This window comes from Pseudophryne corroboree, chromosome 9, assembly GCF_028390025.1.
Source record: "Pseudophryne corroboree isolate aPseCor3 chromosome 9, aPseCor3.hap2, whole genome shotgun sequence".
Lineage (NCBI taxonomy): Eukaryota > Metazoa > Chordata > Amphibia > Anura > Myobatrachidae > Pseudophryne > Pseudophryne corroboree.
Window position 1 is genome coordinate 359,085,350 of NC_086452.1, and position 25,808 is coordinate 359,111,157.

The 25,808-nt window shown below is 45.5% G+C and overlaps 1 protein-coding gene across 1 annotated transcript in view; it reads left to right on the forward strand.

The window, feature by feature from the left end:
• CACNA1I (calcium voltage-gated channel subunit alpha1 I) overlaps positions 1-25,808 on the forward strand; it is a 699,757-nt gene that overhangs the window by 345,243 nt on the left and 328,706 nt on the right. The window contains exons 4-8 of the mRNA XM_063940720.1: positions 3,584-3,743; positions 14,104-14,419; positions 15,217-15,309; positions 20,802-21,108; positions 25,149-25,534. Coding sequence (XP_063796790.1) covers positions 3,584-3,743; positions 14,104-14,419; positions 15,217-15,309; positions 20,802-21,108; positions 25,149-25,534 — 1,262 coding nt within the window. The remainder of the gene's footprint in view (positions 1-3,583; positions 3,744-14,103; positions 14,420-15,216; positions 15,310-20,801; positions 21,109-25,148; positions 25,535-25,808) is intronic.

The window sequence follows — 25,808 nt, forward strand, 5'->3', positions numbered from 1 at the left end:
TCCTCGGATCTTCACCAAGGTCATGGCAGTCATGACGGCCATTCTCCGTTGTCAAGGCATCAGGATCCTGCCGTATTGGAACAACTTGCTGATCCTAGCAAATTCCCCAGAGGTTCTCATCCGTCATTTGGAACAGACGGTCCAATTCCTTCAAGCCCATGGGTGGCTCATAAATTGGAAGAGCATGGTGCACCGGGGGGCATTACTGGACACACACAATCAACGTTTGTTCTTGTCTCCAGAGAAGGTCCTGAAGCTTCAGGACAGGATAAGATGTTTCCTTTCTTGCCCACGAGTGTCGATACACTCGGCGATGCAAGTACTAGGCCTCATGGTGTCGGCTTTCGACATGGTAGAGTACGCTCAATTTCACTCTAGCCCTCTGTGGAAGCTAATCCTTGCCAAGTGGGACGGTCTGCCTCACCGGATCAGATCTCACATGATCTCCTTTACTCCGTAGGTTCGTCTGTCACTGATTTGGTGACTACAGGACCAACAATTGAGCAGGGGTCGTCCCTTCTGGATCTCCAACTGGGTCCTCTTAACGAAGGATGCCAGTCTGTGGGTTTGGTGCGCGATGTTGGAGCAACACTCTCTTCAGGGTCGGTGGACCAGGGAGAAATCTCTCCTCCTGATAAATATTCTGGAGTTGCGCGCAGTGTTCAGTGCTCTGAAACATGCTCTGCCTCTGGTACAGAACAGGTCTGTTCAAGTACAGTCAGACAATGCCACCACAGTGACTTCCATAAATCATCAAGGCAGCACGCAAAGCCGCATGGCAATGTTGTAAGTGTAAAAAATTGTTCAATAGGCGGAACGCCATCAGCCAGCCATATCGGCAGTGTTCATTCCGGGCGTCCTCAACTGGGAAGCGGACTTTCTCAGTCGTCGGGACATACACGCCGGAGAGTGGAGCCTTCATCCAAAAGTCTTTCAACTCCTAGTGGACAAGTGGGGCCTTCCAGATGTAGACCTGATGGCGTCTCAACACAATCACAAGTTTCTGGTCTTCGGAGAAAGGACAAGGGATCCTCAAGCAGCGTTCATGGATGCACTGGCCATTCCGTGGAACTTTTGGATGCCGTACGTGTTCTCTCCGGTGTCACTCCTGCCCAGGGTAATAAGGAAGTTCAATGAAGAAGGAGGAATACTACTTCTAATCGCTCCAGCGTGGCCCAGACGGCATTGGTTCTCAGACCTACAGGGTCTCTTGATAGAGCATCCTCTTCTGCTTCCGCAATGCCCAGACCTCCTCGTTCAGGGCCCTTGTATACACCAGTATCTGGCCAAACTGGCTTTGACGGTGTGGCTCTTGAAGCCTCACTCCTGAGGGCCAAAGGATTTTCGGAGGCGGTCATTCAAACTATGTTGAAAGCCCATAAACCAGCTTCGGCTCGAATTTATTATAGGGTCTGGAATTTTTACTTCACCTGGTGTGCGGCTAAGAATTATGATGCATACAAATTCAGTACTGCCAAACTTTTGGCTTTTATGCAACAGGGTCTGGACTTAGGCCTTCGTCTGTCCTCCCTCAAGGTTATATATCTGCTTTGTCAGTGTGGTTTCAGAGAAAGATTGCGTCTCTTCCTGACGTTCACACTTTCACTTAGGGTGTTTTACGGAATCAACCTCCCTATGTCCTTCCTGTGGCTCCATGGGATTTGTCTGTTGTTCTGAATGCCCTACAAGAGTCTCCATTTGAGCCTCTTGAGTCTGTGGACCTTAAATGGCTTACGCTTAAGGTTTTATTTTTGCTGGCTATTGCCTCTGCTTGACGGGTTTCAGAATTGGGTGCCTTATCATGTCAGTCACCCTTTCTGATTTTTCACCGTGACCATGCGGTTCTTAGAACTCACCCTGGTTATCTACCTAAGGTGGTGTCATCTTTCCACCTTATTGAAGAGATTGTGGTTCCAGCTTTTATCTCTCCTGGTTTGTCCTCCAAAGAGCGGTCTTTGGATGTGGTACGGGCTCTCCATATCTATGTGATAAGAACCGCCTCCCATAGGAAATCTGATTCTCTCTTTGTCCTTTTTGGTTTTCACAAACATGGCTGGCCTGCGAATAAGCAAACTTTGGGCAGATGGATTAGAATGGTGATTGCACAAGCTTATGCGCAGGCTGGACTTCCAGCTCCTGCTGCTATCAAGGCCCATTCTACTCGGTCTGTTGGACCTTCTTGGGAGGCCTGCCGTGGTGCGTCCCTAGAATAATTGTGCAAGGCGGCTACGTGGTCCTCAGTGAACACGTTCATCAGGTTCTATGCCTTTGATACCTCCGCCTCCCAGGATGCCTCCTTTGGATGCCGAGTTCTTGTGCCCGCTACAGTGCATCCCCTCACATGAGGAACTGCTTTAGGACATCCCCGATGTTATTCCCTGTGGAATACTAGTGTACCCCGCTGCAGAAAAGGAGATTTATGGTAAGACTTACCATTGTTAAATCTCTTTCTGCGAGGTACACTGGATTCCACAGGGCGCCCACTCTGACGCACTTAGCTTCTTTGGGTTTGTATGGCATTAGCCGCTGGTACCTTCTCCTGTTGTGAGAATGTGGTTCTCTGTGGCTACTAGCTACTATCGTCTCTTTTACCTGCTACTGCATTGGACTGGTTAACGAAACTGAGCTTCAGTGCATGGAGGCGGGGCTATAGAGGAGGCGGTGCAGTGCATCCTGGGAACAGTCAAAGCTTTAGTCTGTTGGTGCCTCGGATCAAGATCCAACTCTACACCCCGATGTTATTCCCTGTGGAATCCAGTGTACCTAACAGAAAGAGTTTTAACAATGTTAAGTCTTACCATAAATCTCCATTTTTATTTTCATTTTGGTTCAATGGCAGTGTATTTTATTACTTACATTTTTTTTTATATAGCATACATACTAAAGCAATATGGAGGTTTAGTGGTGTTTTATCTTTCACTATGTTTTAATGACCGTCGTCTCCATTCATGAACATAATTGAAGATTATTTAAGAACATTTTGTAGCTATTCATGTGCATCCATAAAGTTATAGCCATGGGACCATTTTAACTTCAGGTGCTGTGTCGTGGCAGAGTTATGTAGCACACCCACTGACATGCACTTATCATGCTAATGATGATTCTAATTCCCACAGGGAGAGTTTTCCAGGGTCTGACTACTGAATGCACAGTAACAATACATTATTTGAAAGTCAGCATGTTGGGTGTGGTGGCAGGTCCTTCCATCTGTGTGCTGTGATTTACTCATTGCTTTTCATGTGCTCTGATCTTTCTTTGTATGCATGGGTTGGGACATCTGGGTACTGAGATTAACCCCATTTCTGATGGCAGGGCCTGCACGTACTCCAGCAGATACTTACTGACCATCTGGGGTATTTGAGGGATTAACCTTACAGTTGTCTTTTTTTTTTTTTTTTTTATCCCCCACACATAATCTTTATACTGTATCTTACATCCTTTTACATGTCCATCTCCTCCCTTTGTCTCCATGACCTGTGGTGTTCTTGTGTTGCTCCCTCTCATACTTTTTTTTTTAATCCAACCTTCATCCTCCTTTTCTCCTTCCTCTCTGCTCTTTCTACTTCCTTTTCCTCCATCACAGGTATGAGGATCCTGGTGAATTTGCTGCTGGACACACTGCCCATGTTGGGGAACGTCCTTCTTCTCTGTTTTTTTGTCTTCTTCATATTTGGAATCATTGGGGTGCAACTTTGGGCAGGACTGCTTCGGAACCGATGTTTCCTAGAAGAGAACTTCACTATGTAAGTTGGGAGATGCTGAAAATGTTTGGTTTGCCTGCTTGTTCCATAGTAGAACCTTTACAGTTGTTCATGGTTTCAGATGTCCAAAACAATTATTTTCCAAGAGCATGTTAACCTTTCACTAGCTATGTTTTTGGTGCATGGTTTGGCTCCACCAGGCTTTATAAAGTACCTGCTAAGGAAAACTCAATTAAAATGAATGAATAAAGATACATTAAAACTAAGAACAGTACTGCTTTTATGAAAATTTTTTTGACACTGTATGTCACATGGCTACCTTCCCATATAAAGAATTTGAATGGCATCCAAGGTGGCCGACATCAAGATGGCTGCCATACTGGTGACATACCCAAAGCAGATTTTGCCCACTCCCATATCATATGTATAGACACTGGATTAATATGTCTTAACTCATTTCCTTTTTATAGGGGTGTTTCCACACTTAAAGGCCATCCAGTTCTTGATAAATGCTAGCTATAAGCTGATTGGTTGCTATAGGAAAATCTCCATACTGTATGTCCACTTTCCACTCTTTAGAAGGTGTGATACATTTCGCCCATGGTGGAAAGTTAAATACAATTCAATACAATGGCGCGCAGTTGTAACCATACACAAAGAGTAAATGATAATCACCGCAATATTAGACTTGTTATAATACAGTCCATTGGTTAGGGGTAATCCACAGGGCAGTTCTTTTTTGTCCTGGTTCCTCCAATCGTAGAACCTGCTGAAACACAAATCTGTGTCCATTCCTCCTTTTAGCTCAATGGCATTAGGGTACAGAGAATACACAGAAGAAGAAAAAAATAAGATTTTACTCACCGGTAAATCTATTTCTCGTAGTCCGTGGTGGATGCTGGGACTCCGTAAGGACCATGGGGAATAGCGGCTCCGCAGGAGACTGGGCACAACTAAAGAAAGCTTTAGGACTACCTGGTGTGCACTGGCTCCTCCCACTATGACCCTCCTCCAGACCTCAGTTAGGATACTGTGCCCGGAAGAGCTGACACAATAAGGAAGGATTTTGAATCCCGGGTAAGACTCATACCAGCCACACCAATCACACCGAATAACTCGTGATACTATACCCAGTTAACAGTATGAAATATAACTGAGCCTCTCAACAGATGGCTCAACAATAACCCTTTAGTTAGGCAATAACTATATACAAGTATTGCAGACAATCCGCACTTGGGATGGGCGCCCAGCATCCACTACGGACTACGAGAAATAGATTTACCGGTGAGTAAAATCTTATTTTCTCTGACGTCCTAAGTGGATGCTGGGACTCCGTAAGGACCATGGGGATTACACCAAAGCTCCCAAACGGGCGGGAGAGTGCGGATGACTCTGCAGCACTGAATGAGCAACTCTAGGTCCTCCTCAGCCAGGGTATCAAACTTGTAGACTCTTGCAAAAGTGTTTGAACCCGACCAAGTAACAGCTCGGCAAATTTGTAAAGCCGAGACCCCTCGGGCAGCCGCCCAAGAAGAGCCCACTTTCCTCGTGGAATGGGCTTTTACAGATTTAGGGTGCGGCAGTCCAGCCGCAGAATGTGCAAGTTGAATTGTGCTACAGATCCAGCGAGCAAAAGTCTGCTTAGAAGCAGGAGCACCCAGTTTGTTGGGTGCATACAGGATAAATAGCGAGTCAGTTTTCCTGACTCCAGCCGTCCTGGAAACATATTTTTCAGGGCCCTGACTACGTCCAGTAACTTGGAATCCTCCAAGTCCCAAGTAGCCGCAGGCACCAAAATAGGTTGGTTCACATGAAAAACTGATACCACCTTAGGAAGGAATTGGGAACGAGTCCTCAATTCCGCCCTATCCATATAAAAAAATTAGATAAGGGCTTTTGCATGATAAAGCCGCTAATTCTGATACACGCCTGGCCGACGCCAAGGCCAACAGCATGACCACTTTTCACGTGAGGTATTTTAGCTCCACGGATTTAAGTGGCTCAACCCAATGCGACTTCAGGAAATCCAACACCACGTTGAGATCCCACGGTGCCACTGGAGGCACAAACGGGGGCTGACTATGCAGCACTCCCTTAACAAAAGTCTGAACTTCAGGCAGTGAAGTCAGTTCTATTTTTGAAGAAAATCGATAGAGCCGAAATCTGGACCTTAATGGAACCCAATTTTAGGCCCATAGTCACCCCTGAGTGTAGGAAGTGCAGAAATCGACCTAGCTGAAATTCCTCCGTTGGGGCCTTCCTGGCCTCACAGCACGCAACATATTTCCGCCATATGCGGTGATAATGGTTTGCGTTCACTTCTTTCCTAGCTTTAATTAGCGTAGGAATAACTTCCTCCGGAATGCCCTTTTCCTTCAGGATCCGGCGTTCAACCGCCATGCCGTCAAACGCAGCCGCGGTACGTCTTGGAACAGACAGGGCCCCTGCTGCAGCAGGTCCTGTCTGAGCGGCAGAGGCCACGGGTCCTCTGAGATCATTTCTTGAAGTTCTGGGTACCAAGCTCTTCTTGGCCAATCCGGAACAATGAGTATAGTTCTTACTCCTCTCCTTCTTATTATTCTCATTACCCTGGGTATGAGAGGCAGAGAAGGGAACACATACACCGACTGGTACACCCACGGTGTTACCAGAGCGTCCACAGCTATCGCCTGAGGGTCCCTTGACCTGGCGCAATATCTTTTTAGCTTTTTGTTGAGGCGGGACGCCATCATGTCCACCTGTGGCCTTTCCCAACGGTGTACAATCATTTGGAAGACTTCTGGATGAAGTCCCCACTCTCCCGGGTGGAGGTCGTGCTTGCTGAGAAAGTCTGCTTCCCAGTTATCCACTCCGGGAATGAACACTGCTGACAGTGTTAACACATAATTTTCCGCCCATCGGAGAATCCTTGTGGCTTCTGCCATCGCCATCCTGCTTCTTGTGCCGCCCTGTCGGTTTACATGAGCGACCGCCGTGATGTTGTCTGACTGGATCAGCACCGGCCGGTGTTGAAGCAGCGGTCTAGCCTGACCTAGGGCATAGTAAATGGCCCTTAGTTCCAGAACATTTTTTTGTGTAGGGAAGTCTCCTGACTTGTCCATAGTCCTTGGGAGTTTCTTCCCTGTGTGACTGCCCCCCCAGCCTCGAAGGCTGGCATCCGTGGTCACCAGAACCCAGTCCTGTATGCCGAATCTGCGGCCCTCTAGAAGATGAGCACTCTGCAGCCACCACAACAGCGACACCCTGGCCCTTGGAGACAGGGTTATCAGCCGATGCATCTGAAGATGCGACCCGGACCACTTGTCCAACAGATCCCACTGGAAGATCCTCGCATGGAACCTGCCGAATGGAATTTCTTCGTAAGAAGCTACCATCTTTCCCAGGACTCGCGTGCATTGATGCACCGACACCTGTATTTGTTTTAGGAGGTCTCTGAATAGAGATGACAACTCCTTGGCCTTCTCCTCCGGGAGAAACACTTTTTTCTGTTCTGTGTCCAGAACCATACCCAGGAACAGTAGACGCGTCGTAGGAACCAGCTGCGACTTTGGAATATTCAGAATCCAGCCGTGCTGTTGTAGCACTTCCCGAGATAGTGCTACTCCAACGAACAACTGCTCCCTGGACCTCGCCTTTATAAGGAGATCGTCCAAGTACGGGATAATTATTGGTAAATACCCTCGGTGCCGGGGACAGACCAACGGCAACGTCTGGAATTGGTAATGACAATCCTGGTGAGGAGGGTAAATAGGGACATGCAGGTAAGCATCCTTGATGTCCAGTGATACCATGAAATTCTCCAAGCTTGCAATAATCGCCCTGAGCGATTCCATTTTGAACTTGAACCTTCGTATATAAGTGTTCAAGGATTTCAATTTTAGAATGGGTCTCACCGAACCGTCTGGTTTCGGTACCACAAACATTTTGGAATAGTAACCCCGGCCTTGTTGAAGGAGGGGTACCCTGATTTCACCTGCTGGAAGTACAGCTTGTGAATTGCTGCCAGTACTACCTCCCTTTCTCCGAGGGCAGCAGGCAAGGCTGATGTGAGGTAACGGCAAGGGGGAGTCGCCTCGAACTCCAGCTTGTATCCCTGTGATACTACTTGCAGAACCTAGGGATCCACCTGTGGGCAAGCCCACTGGTCCCTGAAGTTCCCGAGACACGCCCCCACCGCACCTGTCTCCACCTGTGGAGCCCCAGCGTCATGCGGTGGACTCAGGAAGCGGGGGAAGATTTTTGATCCTGGGAACTGGCTGTCTGGTGCAGCTTTTTCCTTCTTCCCTTGTCTCTGTGCAGAAAGGAAGCGCCTTTGACCCGCTTGCTTTTCTGAAGCCGAAAGGACTGTACCTGAAAATACGGTGCTTTCTTAGGCTGTGAGGAAACCTGAGGTAAATCTTTTTCTTCCCAGCTGTTGCTGTGGATACGAGGTCCCAGAGACCATCCCCAAACAATTCCTCACCCTTATAAGGCAGAATCTCCATGTGCCTTTTAAAGTCAGCATCACCTGTCCACTGCCGGGTCTCTAATACCCTCCTGGCAGAATGGACATTGCATTAATTCTGGATGCCAGCCGGCAAATATCCCTCTGTGCATCCCTCATATATAAGACGACGTCTTTAAAATGCTCTATGTTAGCAAAATATTATCCCTGTCTAGGGTATTAATATTATCTGACAGGGTATCAGACCACGCTGCAGCAGCACTATTCATGCTGAGGCAATTGCAGGTCTCAGTATAGTACCTGAGTGTGTATATACAGACTTCAGGATAGCCTCCTGCTTTTTATCAGCAGGCTCCTTCAAAGTGGCCGTATCCTAAGACGCAGTGCCACCTTTTTTGACAAACGTGTGAGCGCCTTATCCACCCTAGGGGATATCTCCCAACGTGACCTATCCTCTGGCGGGAAAGGGTACGCCAGCAGTAACTTTTTAGAAATTACCAGTTTCTTATCGGGGGAACCCACGCTTCTTTACACACTTCATTCACTCATCTGATGGGGGAACAAAACACTGGCTGCTTTTTCTCCCCAAACATAAAACCCTTTTTATGTGGTACTTGGGTTAATGTCAGAAATGTATAACACATTTTTCATTGCCGAGATCATGCAACGGATGTTCCTAGTGGATTGTGTATATGTCTCAACCTTGTCGACACTGGAGTCAGACTCCGTGTCGACATCTGTGTCTGCCATCTGAGGTAACGGGCGTTTTTGAGCCCCTGATGGCCTTTGAGACGCCTGGGCAGGCGCGGGCTGAGAAGCCGGCTGTCCTACAGCTGTTACGTCATCCAGCCTTTTATGTAAGGAGTTGACATTGTCGGTTAATACCTTCCACCTATCCATCCACTCTGGTGTCGGCCCCACAGAGGGCGACATCCCATTTATCGGCCTCTGCTCCGCCTCCACGTAACCTTCCTCATCCAACATGTCGACACAGCCGTACCGAGTCGACACACCGCACACACACAGGGAATGCTCTGACTGAGGACAGGAACCCACAAAGTCCTTTGGGGAGACAGAGAGAGAGTATGCCAGCACACACCAGAGCGCTATATAATGCAGGGATTAACACTATAACTGAGTGATTTTCCCCCCAATAGCTGCTTGTATACACATATTGCGCCTAAATTTGGTGCCCCCCCCTCTCTTTTTAACCCTTTGAGCCTGAAAACTACAGGGGAGAGCCTGGGGAGCCGTCTTCCAGCTGCACTGTGAAGAAATAATGGCGCCAGTGTGCTGAGGGAGATAGCCCCGCCCCTTTTTAGGCGGACTTTTCTCCTGCTTTTTTCATGGATTCTGGCAGGGGTAATTTATCACATATATAGCCCTGGGACTATATATTGTGATGATTTGCCAGCCAAGGTGTCTTATATTGCCCTCAGGGCGCCCCATCCCCAGCGCCCTGCACCCATCAGTGACCGGAGTGTGAGGTGTACATGAGGAGCAATGGCGCACAGCTGCAGTGCTGTGCGCTACATTGTTGAAGACTGAAGTCTTCTGCCGCCGATTTTCCGGAACACTTCTTGCTTCTGGCTCTGTAAGGGGGCCGGCGGCGCGGCTCCGGGAACGAACACCAAGGTCGGGTCCTGCGGTCGATCCCTCTGGAGCTAATGGTGTCCAGTAGTCTAAGAAGCCCAAACTACCATCAGTTAGGTAGGTTCGCTTCTTCTCCCCTTAGTCCCTCGCTGCAGTGAGTCTGTTGCCAGCAGATCTCACTGTAAAATAAAAAACCTAAAATATACTTTCTTTCTAGGAGCTCAGGAGAGCCCCTAGTGTGCATCCAGCTCAGCCGGGCACAAGATTCTAACTGAGGTCTGGAGGAGGGTCATAGTGGGAGGAGCCAGTGCACACCAGGTAGTCCTAAAGCTTTCTTTAGTTGTGCCCAGTCTCCTGCGGAGCCGCTATTCCCCATGGTCCTTACGGAGTCCCAGCATCCACATAGGACGTCAGAGAAATAGTGCAAAATCCTTTTATTTGTGCAAAAAGCGATTTTAATATAATAACATTGCACTCACAATAAAAACATAAAAACAGGCATATACATCACTCCACATCCAGATGGAGCCGCGCACTTCTGAGACGGCTCCATCGCAAGCATGCACTCGGGCATGACTAGGCAATCAGTCCGCCTAGCCCCGCTGGGAGTGCACAGAGACGCTCTCCCATTCACTAGAATGGGGAGCGTCTCCATCAGCATCTCCGTCATGGACGTGCGTGTGCCTCGGGCGGAGACGCTCTCCCATTCTAGTGAATGGGGCGCATCTCTGTCACGGACGCGCACCGGTCTGGACAGGGATGATGTTGTTGTTAGGCGCACCCAGGCACAAACCGTGCCATGACTAGCGTGGCTCCATCTGTAGGTCATCTCAGGTGTAGGTCAGTCACCTTAGGGCTCCCACAGATGGAAAGGGGATGCACTAATGTTATAATGTTCTAACCACAGTAGACCTCCAAGATGTAGCAGTTATCACTTTTGCGACCAGCAACTGGAGTCCACACAAACTTAACACGTTTCAGACCTTTCCTAGGTCCTTCTGCAGAAGTATATGTGTGTTCCCAAAAAAAAGTAAGTAATCAGTAAGTTCCCAATCAGAAAAGTAATTAAATAATACAGTGCAGCTGCCCTGCTGTACGTAATCCTATGTTTTAAGCAACGGGGAACGCCGTCTGCCTACGGCGTCCCCATTTGTAGAGTCCGGCGGCTCCGAGCACCCGGTGTCTGCCTGTTGCTAGGCGCCGGGCAGGGACCAGCAGCCTCTGCAGCAGGAAGAGATGCAGCATCCCGGCTCCCATGCAACGGCCGGGACGCATGTCCCCCTGCAGCCAGACCACGGCTGCTGACACTTCTGTGTATTGGCCCTCATTCCGAGTTGTTCGCTCGCAAGGCGATTTTAGCAGAGTTACACACGCTAAGCCGCCGCCTACTGGGAGTGAATCTTAGCTTCTTAAAATTGCGAACGATGTATTCGCAATATTGCGATTACAAACTACTTAGCAGTTTCTGAGTAGCTTCAACCTTACTCGGCATCTGCGATCAGTTCAGTGCTTGTCGTTCCTGGTTTGACGTCATAAACACACCCAGCGTTCGGCCAGACACTCTTCCGTTTCTCCAGCCACTCCCGCGTTTTTTCCGGAAACGGTAGCGTTTTTATCCACACGCCCATAAAACGCTGTGTTTCCGCCCAGTAACACCCATTTCCTGTCAATCACACTACGATCGCCGGAGCGAAGAAAAAGCCGTGAGTAAAAATACTATCTTCATAGCAAAATTACTTGGCGCAGTCGCAGTGCGAACATTGCGCATGCGTACTAAGCAGAAAAACGCTGCGATGCGAAGAAAAATACCGAGCGAACGACTCGGAATGAGGGCCCTTATCTGTATCCTAATGCCATTGAGCTAAAAGGAGGAATGGACACAGATTTGTGTTTCAGCAGGTTCTACGATTGGAGGAACCAGGACAGAAAAGAACTGCCCTGTGGATTACCCCTAACCAATGGACTGTATTATAAGAAGTCTAATATTGGGGTCATTATCATTTACTCTTTGTGTATGGTTACAACTGAGTGCCATTGTATTGAATTTTATTAAACTTTCCACTTTGTCTTAGCAGAGGGTATAGTTGAGAAACCCTCAAAAAATTCTGTTACAGGCTGCTATGTGTATTTGTTGCGCACTACTTTGTAAGATTTTACTATTTGTTGTTGTACATTTCCCCCATGGTCACATAGTAAAAGTGAATCTGCCCTGAATAATGAATGTGTGATAGCTATTTGTGCATGGATAATTGGATGATTATTTCTGGGGCTAGATTAGTTGGTGTGTTGATCTATCACAGACCGCTCAGCTCACATCGCTCCCCCAACTCAGCACAGCGCGTGTGCTGAGCGAGGGGGGGAGAAAAAGGGGGGGGGGGGCGCTCACTTCACACAGCGCTGAAGTGAGCGACCTGCTAGATTGAGCCTGCATGCGGCTATAGCGATGTGCGGGACCACGCATCGCTATCGCTAGGGGTCATACACACAAGAGATCCGTGCTTAACGTCTTTGCCCTTTTTGGTCACTATGTTTGGACCTAATGTACAAAGGGCATCTGATGGGCACAGTAGAACAATTTGGTTTTGCACTGCTGCAGTGTTATTGGTCTTCCCAGTGCACCTTATAGTACGCTCTTTCTAGCCACAATTAGAAGTAGTATACGCAAAATAAAAATGTGCCTTGATACAGTATTCGGAGATACAGAAAACCATTAGGAGCTGCTCTTTGCAAAAGTTAAATGTCACATTAATCTGCAACCTCGAATCACGTTACTGCATCCTGTGTCCTCCCTGCTTTTAAATTGTAGGAGCAGCCCCACAGTTTGCGGATGGGCTATTTTCTTTTATGGGGATGATGGCCAGTATAGGTATTCTGGGCACCCTATGCTCTCAACCCCCAGACACTGCCATTCCCCTCTACACTGCGCAATCCCTGCTTCTTGCTTCGTGAGTAGCTGTGGCAGTGAGGCATAACCTAGTAGCATACCACCAGCCTATAACAAACATGGTTGCCACTCCAGGGATCCCAATCTTGTTGATTATCTCTGCAGTTAGGAACAGCCTGAGCTCTTGTTGGCATGGGGCTGGTTACCTCTGGAATGATGCTGCACGGTTTTTCTTTTTGGAGCCCATGCACCATAGACTCCCAGTCCTGTCTTTGCACTGCAGACAACTGCATGGGACCTCCCTGTTATACAGTAGTAGAAACCAGGTCAAGCTGTTTAGTGCTAAGGGCTAATTGAATAATTGGGTGGGAGGGGCTGGCTGCTCTTTTCTTTTGTTAAAATGTGCATTGTGATTGGGAAGTGTAAAAGTATAGGACATGGTCTGATTTCCACCAGTTCTGTGCTGCTGCAAATATCACCTTTTGCGGAGTGCAAATATCCATGTAAGGAAGAAATGCTCCTGAAAATGTGCCATCTCCGCCTCTTCATCTTGCTACAAAAGTCTTGTTTCTACTGTGCTCTTCAAAAGATTCTTTAGTGGTACACCTCCACTCCACCCAACTCCTCAACTCTGCCTGTGAAACTTCTATTCCTCCACCACTGTGAAGCAAACTTCACATGCTCAGTAGATCCAGGGCTGTATTTGTGATGAGGAGCAGATGTTTTGGCCTTTGTAAATTACAGATCTGCTCCACAGTCCAAACTCTTGGTGCCAGGTGTTGTCTTGCACCAGACAATAGAGAACACCAGATTCATGTCTCAAAACATAAGGCACAAGAAGAGTACAATATATCTATTGCATTACACTTGTAGACCCTACAGTATATTGTGGTATAGTAGGTTACTTTGATAGTGAAGTAGACATTTGTCCACATACACTTTTGCACAAATTGTGCCAAATAGCCCTGTTTGGTGCCACAGACTTTGTTAGTTAGCCATACCATGCAACTTTCTCTTTAAATATAGTTATTGGGATCACTAATGCAACAAATGTAAAATGCAAGGGTACACAGACTATTGGTGTTGGCATTCTATGTACTTCTGTGAGCGACTAAGCTGCAAAATGGGTAAAAAGGGCAAAACACAGATTTCTGATGAGTGACCATGCCGCATGCCACAACTCATTATCCTGAATCTGTCACTTTATACACACTTTATACCAATTCATTTGTGACAAAAGTGCTAATCTAGTGACCATGGCATATTGTTAGTGACTGTGAAGAAAAAGTATGAATTGTTACCCATTACAGAGTGTCTAAGTCATGTCAAGCTCCTCTCACCATATGGCACAAAAACATCAGGTGACTGGGACACATCTGTATTGTACTGTTTGTATAGCATTTGTTTTTGATCTATACTGTTGTATACCTTGTTCACCACTATGGGCTTCAGTTACATTATCTTTCATTTCTCTCTTCCAGACAAGGTGACATAACATTGCCACCTTATTACCAGCCCGAGGAAGATGATGAGATGCCATTTATCTGTTCCTTATCTGGTGATAATGGCATCATGGGGTGCCATGAGATCCGTCCACTCAGAGATCGGGGCCACGAGTGCTGCTTAGATAAAGAAGACTTTTATTATTACAATTCCATTCGTCAAGAATTCAATGTCAGCGGCATGTGTGTCAACTGGAACCAGTACTATAATGTCTGTCGTACTAGCAACACTAACCCACACAAGGGGGCCATTAATTTTGATAACATTGGCTATGCTTGGATTGTCATATTCCAGGTACAGCATTGTCATTTATGTTTTCAAGTAATTCTGCTCAAATTATTTGTTTTTTTAATTTAGTGTAAATTTGATTTAAAATAACACGAGTCTGTATATGTGCACCGATCAGTGTAACGTTCTCAATTGAAATATTTTCCCAGATTCCAATTTGAACACAAATTATGATAAAATTAAATGTATCTACAAACTGTGTGGCAGCCATTTTGAGGAAGATTATTATAAATTTACTAAGTGCCTAGAACCAAATGGTTTTATTGGATCAGCCCTCCAAATGGCTGTCTCCACTGTGTATGTGGAACAAGTGCATTTTAACCAAAAGGTACTAGGGTGCTATATGTAAAACATACTTTCCTACTCTCCCGGAAGTTACAAGAGACTCCCATTTTTTCAGGTAATCCTCCGTACCTCCAGAAGAGTACAGTAGGTGGATCTCCCGCATCCCACCCATATCCTAGTGAAGTGGGCAGAATGGGGAGATAATATGCAAATCTTGGGTCCATAGGGAGGAGATGGTGCTAAAATTATGCAAATCATGTATTTTTAGTCATACCCATTACCCCTGCTAATCTCTGCATTTTGCAATGACTGGGGCGGGGCCTAATGATGTGGAGAGACAGTTTAACCCCCAAAGATGTCAACAGCATTTCCTCTCCGGGGTTCTCCCAGAGAGGAGATGAATAAAGTAGGCAAGTATCATGTAAAAATATGTAAATTTACCAGGCTTAGGTATTTCTGTAAAATATAGTTTATAGTGATGTCAGTATACTTGAATTGATAAAGTTTCTGGTTTGTAGGTAATCACACTGGAAGGCTGGGTGGAGATCATGTATTATGTAATGGATGCCCATTCCTTTTACAATTTTATCTACTTCATTCTTCTTATTATAGTAAGTAATATGTGTATATTTAATAACTTTTGCTTTACATTGTATGTCTGACTAGTTTAAAAGGTCACTATATACTGAAACATTATCTACTTTATTTTAAGACAAGGGTAACATTTTAACATGTAAATGAGCCGTCACAACTCTTAGAACGCAATGTGATGTAATGTCCCTATTTTGTGTAGAAACACCCATATCAGTTGGTCAAGATTGCAGGTGTAGAGGGTGTAGATGGCACATTAAGAGGGTCATTCACTGGATAGTGAGAGACTGCATAGTATTTATGAGGTGTCAGGAATCCTCCAGAGCAATTACATTTTGGATCCAGGGCAGGTCTTCTAGTGCCACCCCCTATTCCTCTATTCTTCCAACTTCACACCCCATACTTACCTTCCCATCTTCTTTCTTCTACTGGTCTTATTTCTCTCTGGCTCTTCTCCGCTGGCACTGTTGTGATGCTGGGGAGAACATACAGCTGAGTGCCAGGGACCACAGTTGACAAACCATGCTATGGCATACTGGGCGGTGGCACATGTGCACAGTCAAAATGATCTTGATCAGAGTTATCCTTTACCTCATATTGGATGGCATTTTAATCACTCAGGTGCATTTTATACCATATGGTTAAGTGCATATATATGAGTAAATAAATATCCATTTATAAATAATATTCAGAAGAAAAAGTGACACCTAATAAAGACAATTCCAATGTCTTCTCTTTCTGATCAATTAAACACTCTGTATATTTACTAAAATGTGGGTTTTTAGAAGTGTAGATGTTGCCCATAGCAACAAATAAGGTTCCAGCTATTATTTTTCAGAAGGTGTTATTTAAATAATAAGTAGATTCTGATTAGTTGCAACATCTCATTATGGGCAACATCACTTCTAAAAACCTGTGCTTTAGTATATACCGTATACCTCTAAGGCAGAACTGAGTAACAACCATGGCACCAACAACTATCTTGACTCCGGGATCAACAGGTCTTTTTGCATTGAGCAGGCTGTGCATCTTTAGCCAACTGAAAATGACAGTGAAAAGTAGTGTACAGAGGGGGTAATTCTGAGTTGATCGCAGCAGGAATTTTGTTAGCAGTTGGGCAAAACCATGTGCACTGCAGGGGAGGCAGATATAACATGTGCAGAGAGAGTTAGATTTGGGTGGGTTATTTTGTTTCTGTGCAGGGTAAATACTGGCTGCTTTATTTTTACACTGCAATTTAGATTGCAGATTGAACACACCACACCCAAATCTAACTCTCTCTGCACATGTTATATCTGCCATTCCTGCAGTGCACATGGTTTTGCCCAACTGCTAACAAAATTCCTGCTGCGATCAACTCAGAATTACCCCCAGAGTCAGATCATTTCTGATTGTGTAGTCATGTTTTTTTGTTTTTTTTTTACTTTGCTCTGACTCTGGTACTTTTCACTATCATTTTCAGTTGGGCAAAAGATGCGCAGTCAGCTCAATGCAAAAAGACCTTTATTTATGCTGATGCTTGTAGTTACTGTAAGTGATTGCAAGCTCCCTAGCAATATATAGTATAAACATTATCTGCTTGTTTGTGTCAAAAGATGTACAGTGAACTCTTTATACAAGCAGACTTTTTTCTGTTCTGAGACTGAGTGATCATTTCATTGAGCACTCCTGCAGCTAATCATTAATTTGTAAGGCATGCTATTACTGCGTCACTGCAGCCCAACACTGCAAAAATTGCAAGTACCATGTGTATGGCACAAGTTACAGTGTGTGCTAAAATAACTGTTATCATGGTAAGGCTTGCAGATGTATATCCACCATAATATACTATGCTATTTTATACTGTACATTTGAGATGGAATTAAAAAAGCATCTAAAAAATGTAGTTCTTACACTGCAAGCATCATTTGACTTTCCATTGGAGATTTCTCGCATGCGCAATTTTGGTTTTCAAAAGCGACACCTGGTGGACAAAGACCAGTATTGCACTTGCCGGAGACTCAATTCTTAACATTACGACTGCATACACCACCCTGCGACCGAAAGCGATGCCCTGCGACCAGGTGCAGGCATACATAAAGTGACTAGTTTTTCCCACTACGTCATACAGACAATAGATGAGCGTGGCTACATTTGTAGTAAGTTTTCTGTGAGCAGAATAACATCACATATAATTCACTGAATTTATATGGAATAGCTCATTGGAAAAGTGAGAGATATAAATGTTAACCCAACACCAGCAACAGCAACTGCGCTGACAAAAGATTGGAAATACAGCAGGTTGTCTATACACTACAGTCTGCAACTATGCTATAATATCCAGCTGAGCAAAATAAATATCTCCAAATTCCTCCAAATGCCTGTAAATGTTGTTTACAGATACACACTGAAAACGCTGTCAAATGGTATATTGTAAAACAAAAGAAATCTAAACATATCAGTGGGTGTAATTAGGAGCTTTTCCTGACCCACTGTGTCTCACACATGCTGTGTGTATCTTCAGAGGCGAATATCACTATATTGTAACTGTTTTAGTTACCTGCTATTTAGCTTCCTACCAGTTTGACTCTGGAGCGTCGGCAAGCAGACCCACACTAATGAGAGGATGAGAGGTCAAACAGCTGACTCTCAGCAGAAATTCTTGGTCTGTAGTTTCTATGGAAAACGGGAGATGTACTACTATCATTAATTTCTTTAAAGAAGACTGTAATTGACATGGCATGTTATTTATAGGCATTTATAAAAGTGTATTAAAAACTGCAAAAAAATCAAAATCAAAGTGTCGGATTAAAAACTGCAAAATAAAGAGTTGGTAAATATAGTATGTATATACTGAAAAGAAAGCAAATTAATTTAACAATTCTGCAATTACATACAGTATGACATTATTGTTTAATTTCACAATATTGCTTATGTAATATTGGAAAAGGCAGATGAGCTATCAAATATTAGGGGTCATTCCGACCCGATCGCTCGCTGCAGTTTGTCGCAGTGCAGTGATCGGGTCGGAACGTCGCTGCCTAGCGATCGCCTCTGAGACAGAGGCGGTCGCTGGGTGGAAGGGGTCTGAACGGCGGCGTTAAGCCGCCATTTAGGAGGCGTGGTCTGGCCAACGCAGGCATGGCCGGACTGTTGGGGGGGTGGGCCGCGGCGGCTGCGCGATGTCTCACGCAGCCGCTGCGGCCAGCGGCAGCGACAAGCAACTCCCGGCCAGCCGCAGGAGCTGCGCTGGCCGGGAGTTACTCCACAAATACAAAAGTATTGCCGCTGTGCGATGCTTTTGTATTTGTATGGGAAAGGGGGGACGGCACTGACATGTGGGGCGGACTAGCATGTCAGGGAAGATGATCGTAGCTGTGCTAAGTTTAGCACAGCTACGATCAACTCGGAATGACCCCCATTGTCATTAAAGAAATTAAAGAAGTGTTCATTGTGATTGCCCTGTCCCCGCCTAAGGATGGAAACAATTTGCGGCCCTACTGTACATCCATGTTAGATGGGGCCATCAAGATGCAAACCTCCTCTCTCCTGCCCCAAAGTTCCCATATGCATCTCTTCTCTGGAAACTCTACCAGAGGGGAAAGAATAGTAATTATGGCACATGTTAAATATGAACTTACTAACGTTTGCCCATGGCTTTGCTCATGTGGATATCAGTTATTGCTCAGTGGAACTTATTTTATAAAGACAGTAGTGCCATTTAATATTGTGATGTATATTTTATCTTGTACACATTGGTCACAATATGTCTTTGCGAACAATATTTGCAGTTTTTCATTCAGGCATTAACATAAAAAGATGATTGAGGATAATAACTCATGAGCAAGCCACGTAAAGCTGCCCATAGGAGAAGCAACTGGTCCTGAGATCTACGCCTGCAGCCCTGAGAATTTGTCCCTGCGATTTGTTGATTGTCATAACGAAGCAGGCCTTTACAGGACACTGCAGGCGCTTGGATTGAAAAGGAAAATTGTTGGGGATAAGGGGTATATGTGGTATAAACGCAGTCTCACCTGCTCCACATCCTGTTAGAATCTCCTCCTCAATTAGGTTCCTCTGCAGAGCACTCAATTTACAAGTCGGGTTCCATTGCATAACTTGGGCGGAGTCATCGTGATCATACATACAGTACTTCAGTTTCTTTCTAGGTCATTAAGCTATACAATAGTAAAAAAGCGGTCCAAATTCATCAAGTCGTTTCTGCGTGATGCCGGAACGAACAGACAGGCAAAACATTTTTTTTCATCTCCAAAGTTCAAAAACAGTCCCTAGAAGTACATGTCAAAAAAACAATTGCTATGTACAGACACAACATTACCATTACAGACATTACCCTTTTATTATATGTATAGGTTTGACATGCCGTAATTAAAGATCAGACGTACTTGTGTTTGGGGAGGTTAATTATGGACACTTCAGTGACCTCAGTTCATTCAAAGATCAGGCAACATCCAAAAACCACACTGCGCTGCTAACACAAACCCCCCAAACACAAATATGAATGGGTATGGTGATATTAGAAATAAGGTTACATCATCCTTTTCAACATGCATTGTACTCATTTTAAAATCATATGAAGTTAAGACACAAGCAGATATGAGGGGATTCAGTTAGGATCCTGACAGTCGGGATCCCTGCAGTTGAAATACCGCTGCCGTAATCCCGACACTGCTTGGAATGCCAGCATACGGAATGAGATCACAAACCCAGTGCTGGCATCCCGACAGCCAGGATTCCGAATGAGTGACTGCGGGTCACCGGGAAAGTAAGCCATGGGGGGAGGGTTACAGTTAGGCTGCAGGAAGAGGGGGGGGGGGGTTAGGTTTGCACTGTAGGGGGGTAGGTTTAAGCTGCGTGGAGGGAGATTCTGAACACCGGGATGCCACGGTTGGAATTCTGACCGCCAGCATCCCGGCCGCCGACATTTCAGCCTCATCCCAATATGAGGACTTAATGCGTTTTGTATATACTGTGTATTCTGCTCATGTTCCACCCTTCAGCATCTCAGAATTTTGTTATCTTCGGGATATACAGTACTACTTGATTGGCTGGTTAGCCAATAACATTTAAAAAGCGTTTCCATATTATATACCATATACCAAAGTTATTATGGGGCTTTTCTGTTTAGCTTAGTTTAAATAAAAAATTTCAACTTTATTATTATTATTTTTTAACTACATCATGCAAAAGTACCGCAGGTGAATGTGCATTTCCTTCACATACATTCTGAAGCAGGACAAGAGTTCCATATGCTAAAGATTAATTACAATACTGCTGCAAAGATCAGTGCTTACAGGACAAGAGAAACAGTTTCTGCATGTTCAACAATTAAAAAGCACCTGCTTTAAGTCATTTGCCGTAATTATTATCATTGTTTCTGCAAGAAAAGCAATTAATCTATCCCATCCCCGGAGTTGGAAGAGTTTTACAATGCATGCTGAGATATGAATGTGCCTGTTGTATGCTGAGGTTTCAAAGGGCTGTTGTAATCTCATTTTTCTTTTCGCTGTAGGTTGGATCATTCTTCATGATCAATTTGTGCCTGGTTGTTATTGCCACTCAGTTTTCTGAGACCAAGCAAAGGGAACACCAGCTGATGCAGGAGCAGAGGGCTTTGTATTTATCTTCTAGCACAGTAGCTAGTTATGCTGAGCCTGGAGACTGTTATGAGGAGATCTTTCAATATGTGTGCCACATCCTTCGAAAGGCCAAGCGTCGTACTATCGCGCTTTACAATAGTCTTCAGAGCCGGCGGCAAAGTCGTTTTGAGCTCAACAATGCTAAGCTGGGGATCAATGGCAAAGAACAGCACCATTTGTGTAAGAACCTTGTCACTTTAATGTGGAAATGCTACCTAGATTCACTTAACATCTATTTCACAGCATAGTAAACGTTGGGCCTAACTCTGCACCGCATGCACAGAACTAAGAGGTTGATTCAAACCGGATGCAGTCCCAATTGGCCAGTGTTTTCGGGCATACACATGTGCTGGTGCCGCAGTGCGCGTGTCTCACAATCGTGCTGCGACTTCGGGTGCAGTGCCCGGTAAGCCGTAGCCTGATTGACAGACTGCAATCGTTTTGGGGCGGCAACGGGGAGTGTTCAAGAAAATTATGTTGACTCAATTTTCTGTGTATGCCAGAGCCAATGGCTGCATCCTTAGATGTAATTTCATTGGCCTCATCAGCGTACCTTTGCCGGACATCCTGAGTAACCTGACGGTTACTCAGAGGTCTGATGCTGCAGCCGATGGTCGCGATGTTGATACGATGTTGTGTCTTTCCGATGCAGGCAGCAGATCAGAGAAGACGTTGGTGGGCAACCTGTGGCCTTTGCATATTTTCGCTCAGCTATTATGTACAAAGAAGCAGCGGTGGTGACAACTGCATCCACCTCTAACACGGGCCCAATGCAGTTGCTCAACTGATTCCAGAGCTGTAGGCATCTATGCAACCGTGCTTTCTCTATCCATCCGCTTGTTCAGACAGCCAACATCATTATTGATGTGCACTTAAACCAGCAAAATACTTGTTCAGGGAGTGTAGATGGAATTGGGATCTACCATAGGCGTTTCTATAATGGGTGCAGTGTGTGTGGTGCACACGGTCCCCTAGGTCCGTGGGGGCCCACATCGCACACACTGCACCCATAGAGTATACTTACCCCTCTGGAGTCCTGTGGCAGCGGCTCTGCAGGGCGGCCATTTCTGCACTGGATGTGTCTACAGGAACAAGGTGCAGGCACCATGTTCCCGGAGACCTGTGCATGCACAGTAGGCTCTGGCTTTAAGCCAGTCTACTTTCTGCCAGAGAGGAGGGGGCTCGCGATGGAGAATGCACACGGCTCCCCTCCTCTCTTAAAACGCCCCTGGGATCTACAGTATGCAGAGTCTTACACAGAGTACTGTCTGCTGTAATTTCTGACACATTAAGTGATTACATAACTGAAATTACTTTAAATAGTAATTATTGGGGAAAACCATCATCCAAAGCAGTGCTTGCTTTCTAGGGTCTGATGTTAGTGCTGCTATTTAAGCAAAAATATATACATTTTTAATATTTTTACTCTATTGACATAATTAAATAACTAATAGTGATTTTATGTTTCCATGGTTGGTCAAAGGGAACTAATAAGTTAGGACCTGATTCATTAAGTATCACTAATGTGATCTCAGGTGCAGAATGGGTCCTGTGATCACTTCACTAAAAATGCGAAACGCCTCTGCCTGATTGATAGGCAGAGGTTTTCGTGGGGCAGGATAGGGGTAGAGGCGGCTGCTGTTCGGGAAAACAGGGGCGCGTCATCCCTGTTTTCCAGGAATGTTGAGGCCAAGGACTGCGTTGCGAGATGTAGTTACCTTGGCCCCGCAAACCGCACTGCGATGGCAAGGCTGAGTAAGCTGAAGCGATCAGTGGTCGTGATGTTCATCTGATATGCGATCACATCACATATGCATCTCCTCCTGCATTTGCATTGCTGAGGACTGGAAAAGCTTTGCATTCTCAGTCCTTAATGAATCAGGCCTTTAGTTACTAACAGAACTAAAATCATACTTTGCAAAATAGACAGAGCACAGCAGTAGTTCATAGGACCATGCAGGGTTGGCAGACCAAAACCTTTATAAACATTATTGCAAAAAGCCCAGATTCCAATATTCAAACTCAGTGCTGCCAGCATGACCTTGTCACAACTTGGGAACCTGACAATTGCTGTACAGTTACGGGTATTTTGTCTATGAAAATATTAAATTGAAACTGAAGAATGTTTTCCTTACAGAATTATAACATTTTCCTTGGATGACAACGTTTGAATAAACATGAATAAAATATACTGTATATAGTAATAGGTATCCCATACAGATCTGTCCACATACTGTACACCTACAGTGCGAGGCGCATGGTGTGATTTAGAGGCCCCAAGAGTAGGGATCCTCAGACTTTTGCATTTATTTCTGAATTTCTCATCTTATTTGCATTGCAACTGCGCCCAGGGTTGGACTGGCCAGGGACAGGTTGGACAGAAGCACAGGGGAAAACCCTGGTGGGCCCCACTGCATGCCCCCCCCCACCCCCCCCACCTCCTTCTCTAGGGATCAGGTTCCACACTGTGCACTTGAATTATACATTATTCTACAGTGTATTATCTACAGTACAGTGTATTGCTGTTATTAGTCTGATACATTATCATGCATGCGCTAGCAGTATTTACTATATATATGTAGCAAGGGACCCAGACCATGCACTCTCTAATGGTTAGCCAATCCCCTGTTGTGGATGGCCATACCTCCTTTGGAGACTGGCCACACCCCTAAACATGGGCCCCTATCACTGCTTTCCTCCGGTGGGCCCTTCATGCTCCAGTATGACACTGACTGGGCTAAAATCTCTTATAGCGGTCAATTCGATTAGACGCAAAACTGCCACCAACAACAGTGCAACATGCCCCCCTCATAGCCGGATCTCATCCTGGACTCATTGGTTTTTGTACATGCAAGTCCAGAAACACCATAAGTGTGGCATATACCCGCACTTACTTGCAGCCGCGAGTAATTCATTTACCCCATCGAGTCTAGTATCCAGGGTACTCCACATGCACTGCCAGTGCTAGTATCCAGGGTACTCCACATGCACTGCCAGTGCTAGTATCCAGGGTACTCCACATGCACTGCCAGTGCTAGTATCCACTATCCAGGGTACTCCACATGCACTGCCAGTGCTAGTATCCAGGGTACTCCACATGCACTGCCAGTGCTAGTATCCAGGGTACTCCACATGCACTGCCAGTGCTAGTATCCAAGGTACTCCACATGCACTGCCAGTGCTAGTATCCAGGGTACTCCGCATGCACTGCCAGTGCTAGTATCCAGGGTACTCCACATGCACTGCCAGTGCTAGTATCCAGGGTACTCGTGTATTGTGCCTTTGTCACAATAGTAATGCGAATAAGATGCATTTTCAGTACAATAGTGTGTGGTGGGATGCAAGGCATGGCTTAATCCCTGGCACTCAAATTAGCCCTCGATATGGGGATAGGTGTGTGTGGAAACATCTATATGACTAATTACATTTTCTAGGCCATTAAAGCTTTTATCCCCTAACAGTGAATGACTACACAAAAATCTGTGCTATGGTGGCCAATCCCGGGATCCGGATCGGCGGGATCCCGGGATTTAGAGCCAAAAATGGCCAGGATTCAATCCCTGGTTTGGAAGCTCCAATCCCGGGGATTGAGGGATCAGCGTTGAGCGTCCACAGGATGCTCAGACGCTGCCTGGCTTCCTCCTTCCGGCTCCCCAGTGCAGCGTGAGAGGTCACGCTGCACCGTCAGCTGCTGCAGGGAGCCGCCAGGAGAGATCAGAGGTGGTTCCCCACCCGCCCGCCCCTGGTATATGGTGAGATATGTGTGCGGGGTGGGATGGGGCGGCCACATAGCTAAAAGCCAATCCCGCATATCCCGGGAATCCCGGGACTGGCCATTTTTCAATCCCGATACCTGGGATTGAAAAAATGGCCCAGCATTGGCCTCCCTAATCTGTGCTAAAATACTCCGTTATACTGTACTTAGATGTTCTTAATCAGGTATAAGGGTGGATTATCTATAGATTTCAGATGGACAAAAAAAAGTCATCAGCATAAAAGCCCAAAATAGAGTCAGTAGCTAAATTTCTAGGGGATATATTTATTGAAGTGTGGGTGTAGAGTAGTGGAAATGTTGCCCATAGCAACCAATCAGAGTCTAGCTGTTATCTTCTATAAGATGCTAGATAAATGATAAGAAAAATCTGATTGGTTTCTATAGCCACATAAATAACTACATTTCCATATGATTCTCACAGTTGTCTGTCTCTGTTTTTTCTTAGGGGTATGTCAAAAGCACAACCAATTGGATTATACCCCTCATGCTATTGTACAACCCATTGCAATGACGCTTACATCTGACCTTTCAAATTGCCCTCAATGTACCAAAGTTAAATGGGATGATGGACGAACGCATTCTGCCCCGGAAAGCACAAAGTCAAGCCAAGAGGGGAGCCAGGGACAGGCGAGCGAGAAGGGAAGTGGTGACAGCACATCTGAGCTAGATAAAGACGGAGAAGAAGATGGCGATGAAGGCCTATGTGAAAGAATCTGCGTACAAATACGTGTGAAGCTCAGAGGCATAGTGGACAGCAAGTATTTCAACCGTGGAATCATGATAGCTATTCTTGTGAACACAATCAGTATGGGTATTGAGCACCATGAACAAGTGAGTCATACAAACTTGCCTGCATTCTACTTGAATAAAGTGAATGGAAATGTAATAATGTGCTACATAGTATTGAGTATTTAAGAGCTCATATATGTATTGTATGTAATGAGTGTGTGTGTGGGGGGGGAGTGTGGAGGGTGTAGCAGGTGTGGAGAAGAAAAGCTTGGAGAAGATCTGACAACTTCCTGATGTGGCTTTGTTAAATATATACAGTATAGCATTTGCTAATTCAATTAATGTAGCAATTAAAAGAGATAATGTGCTCTATAGA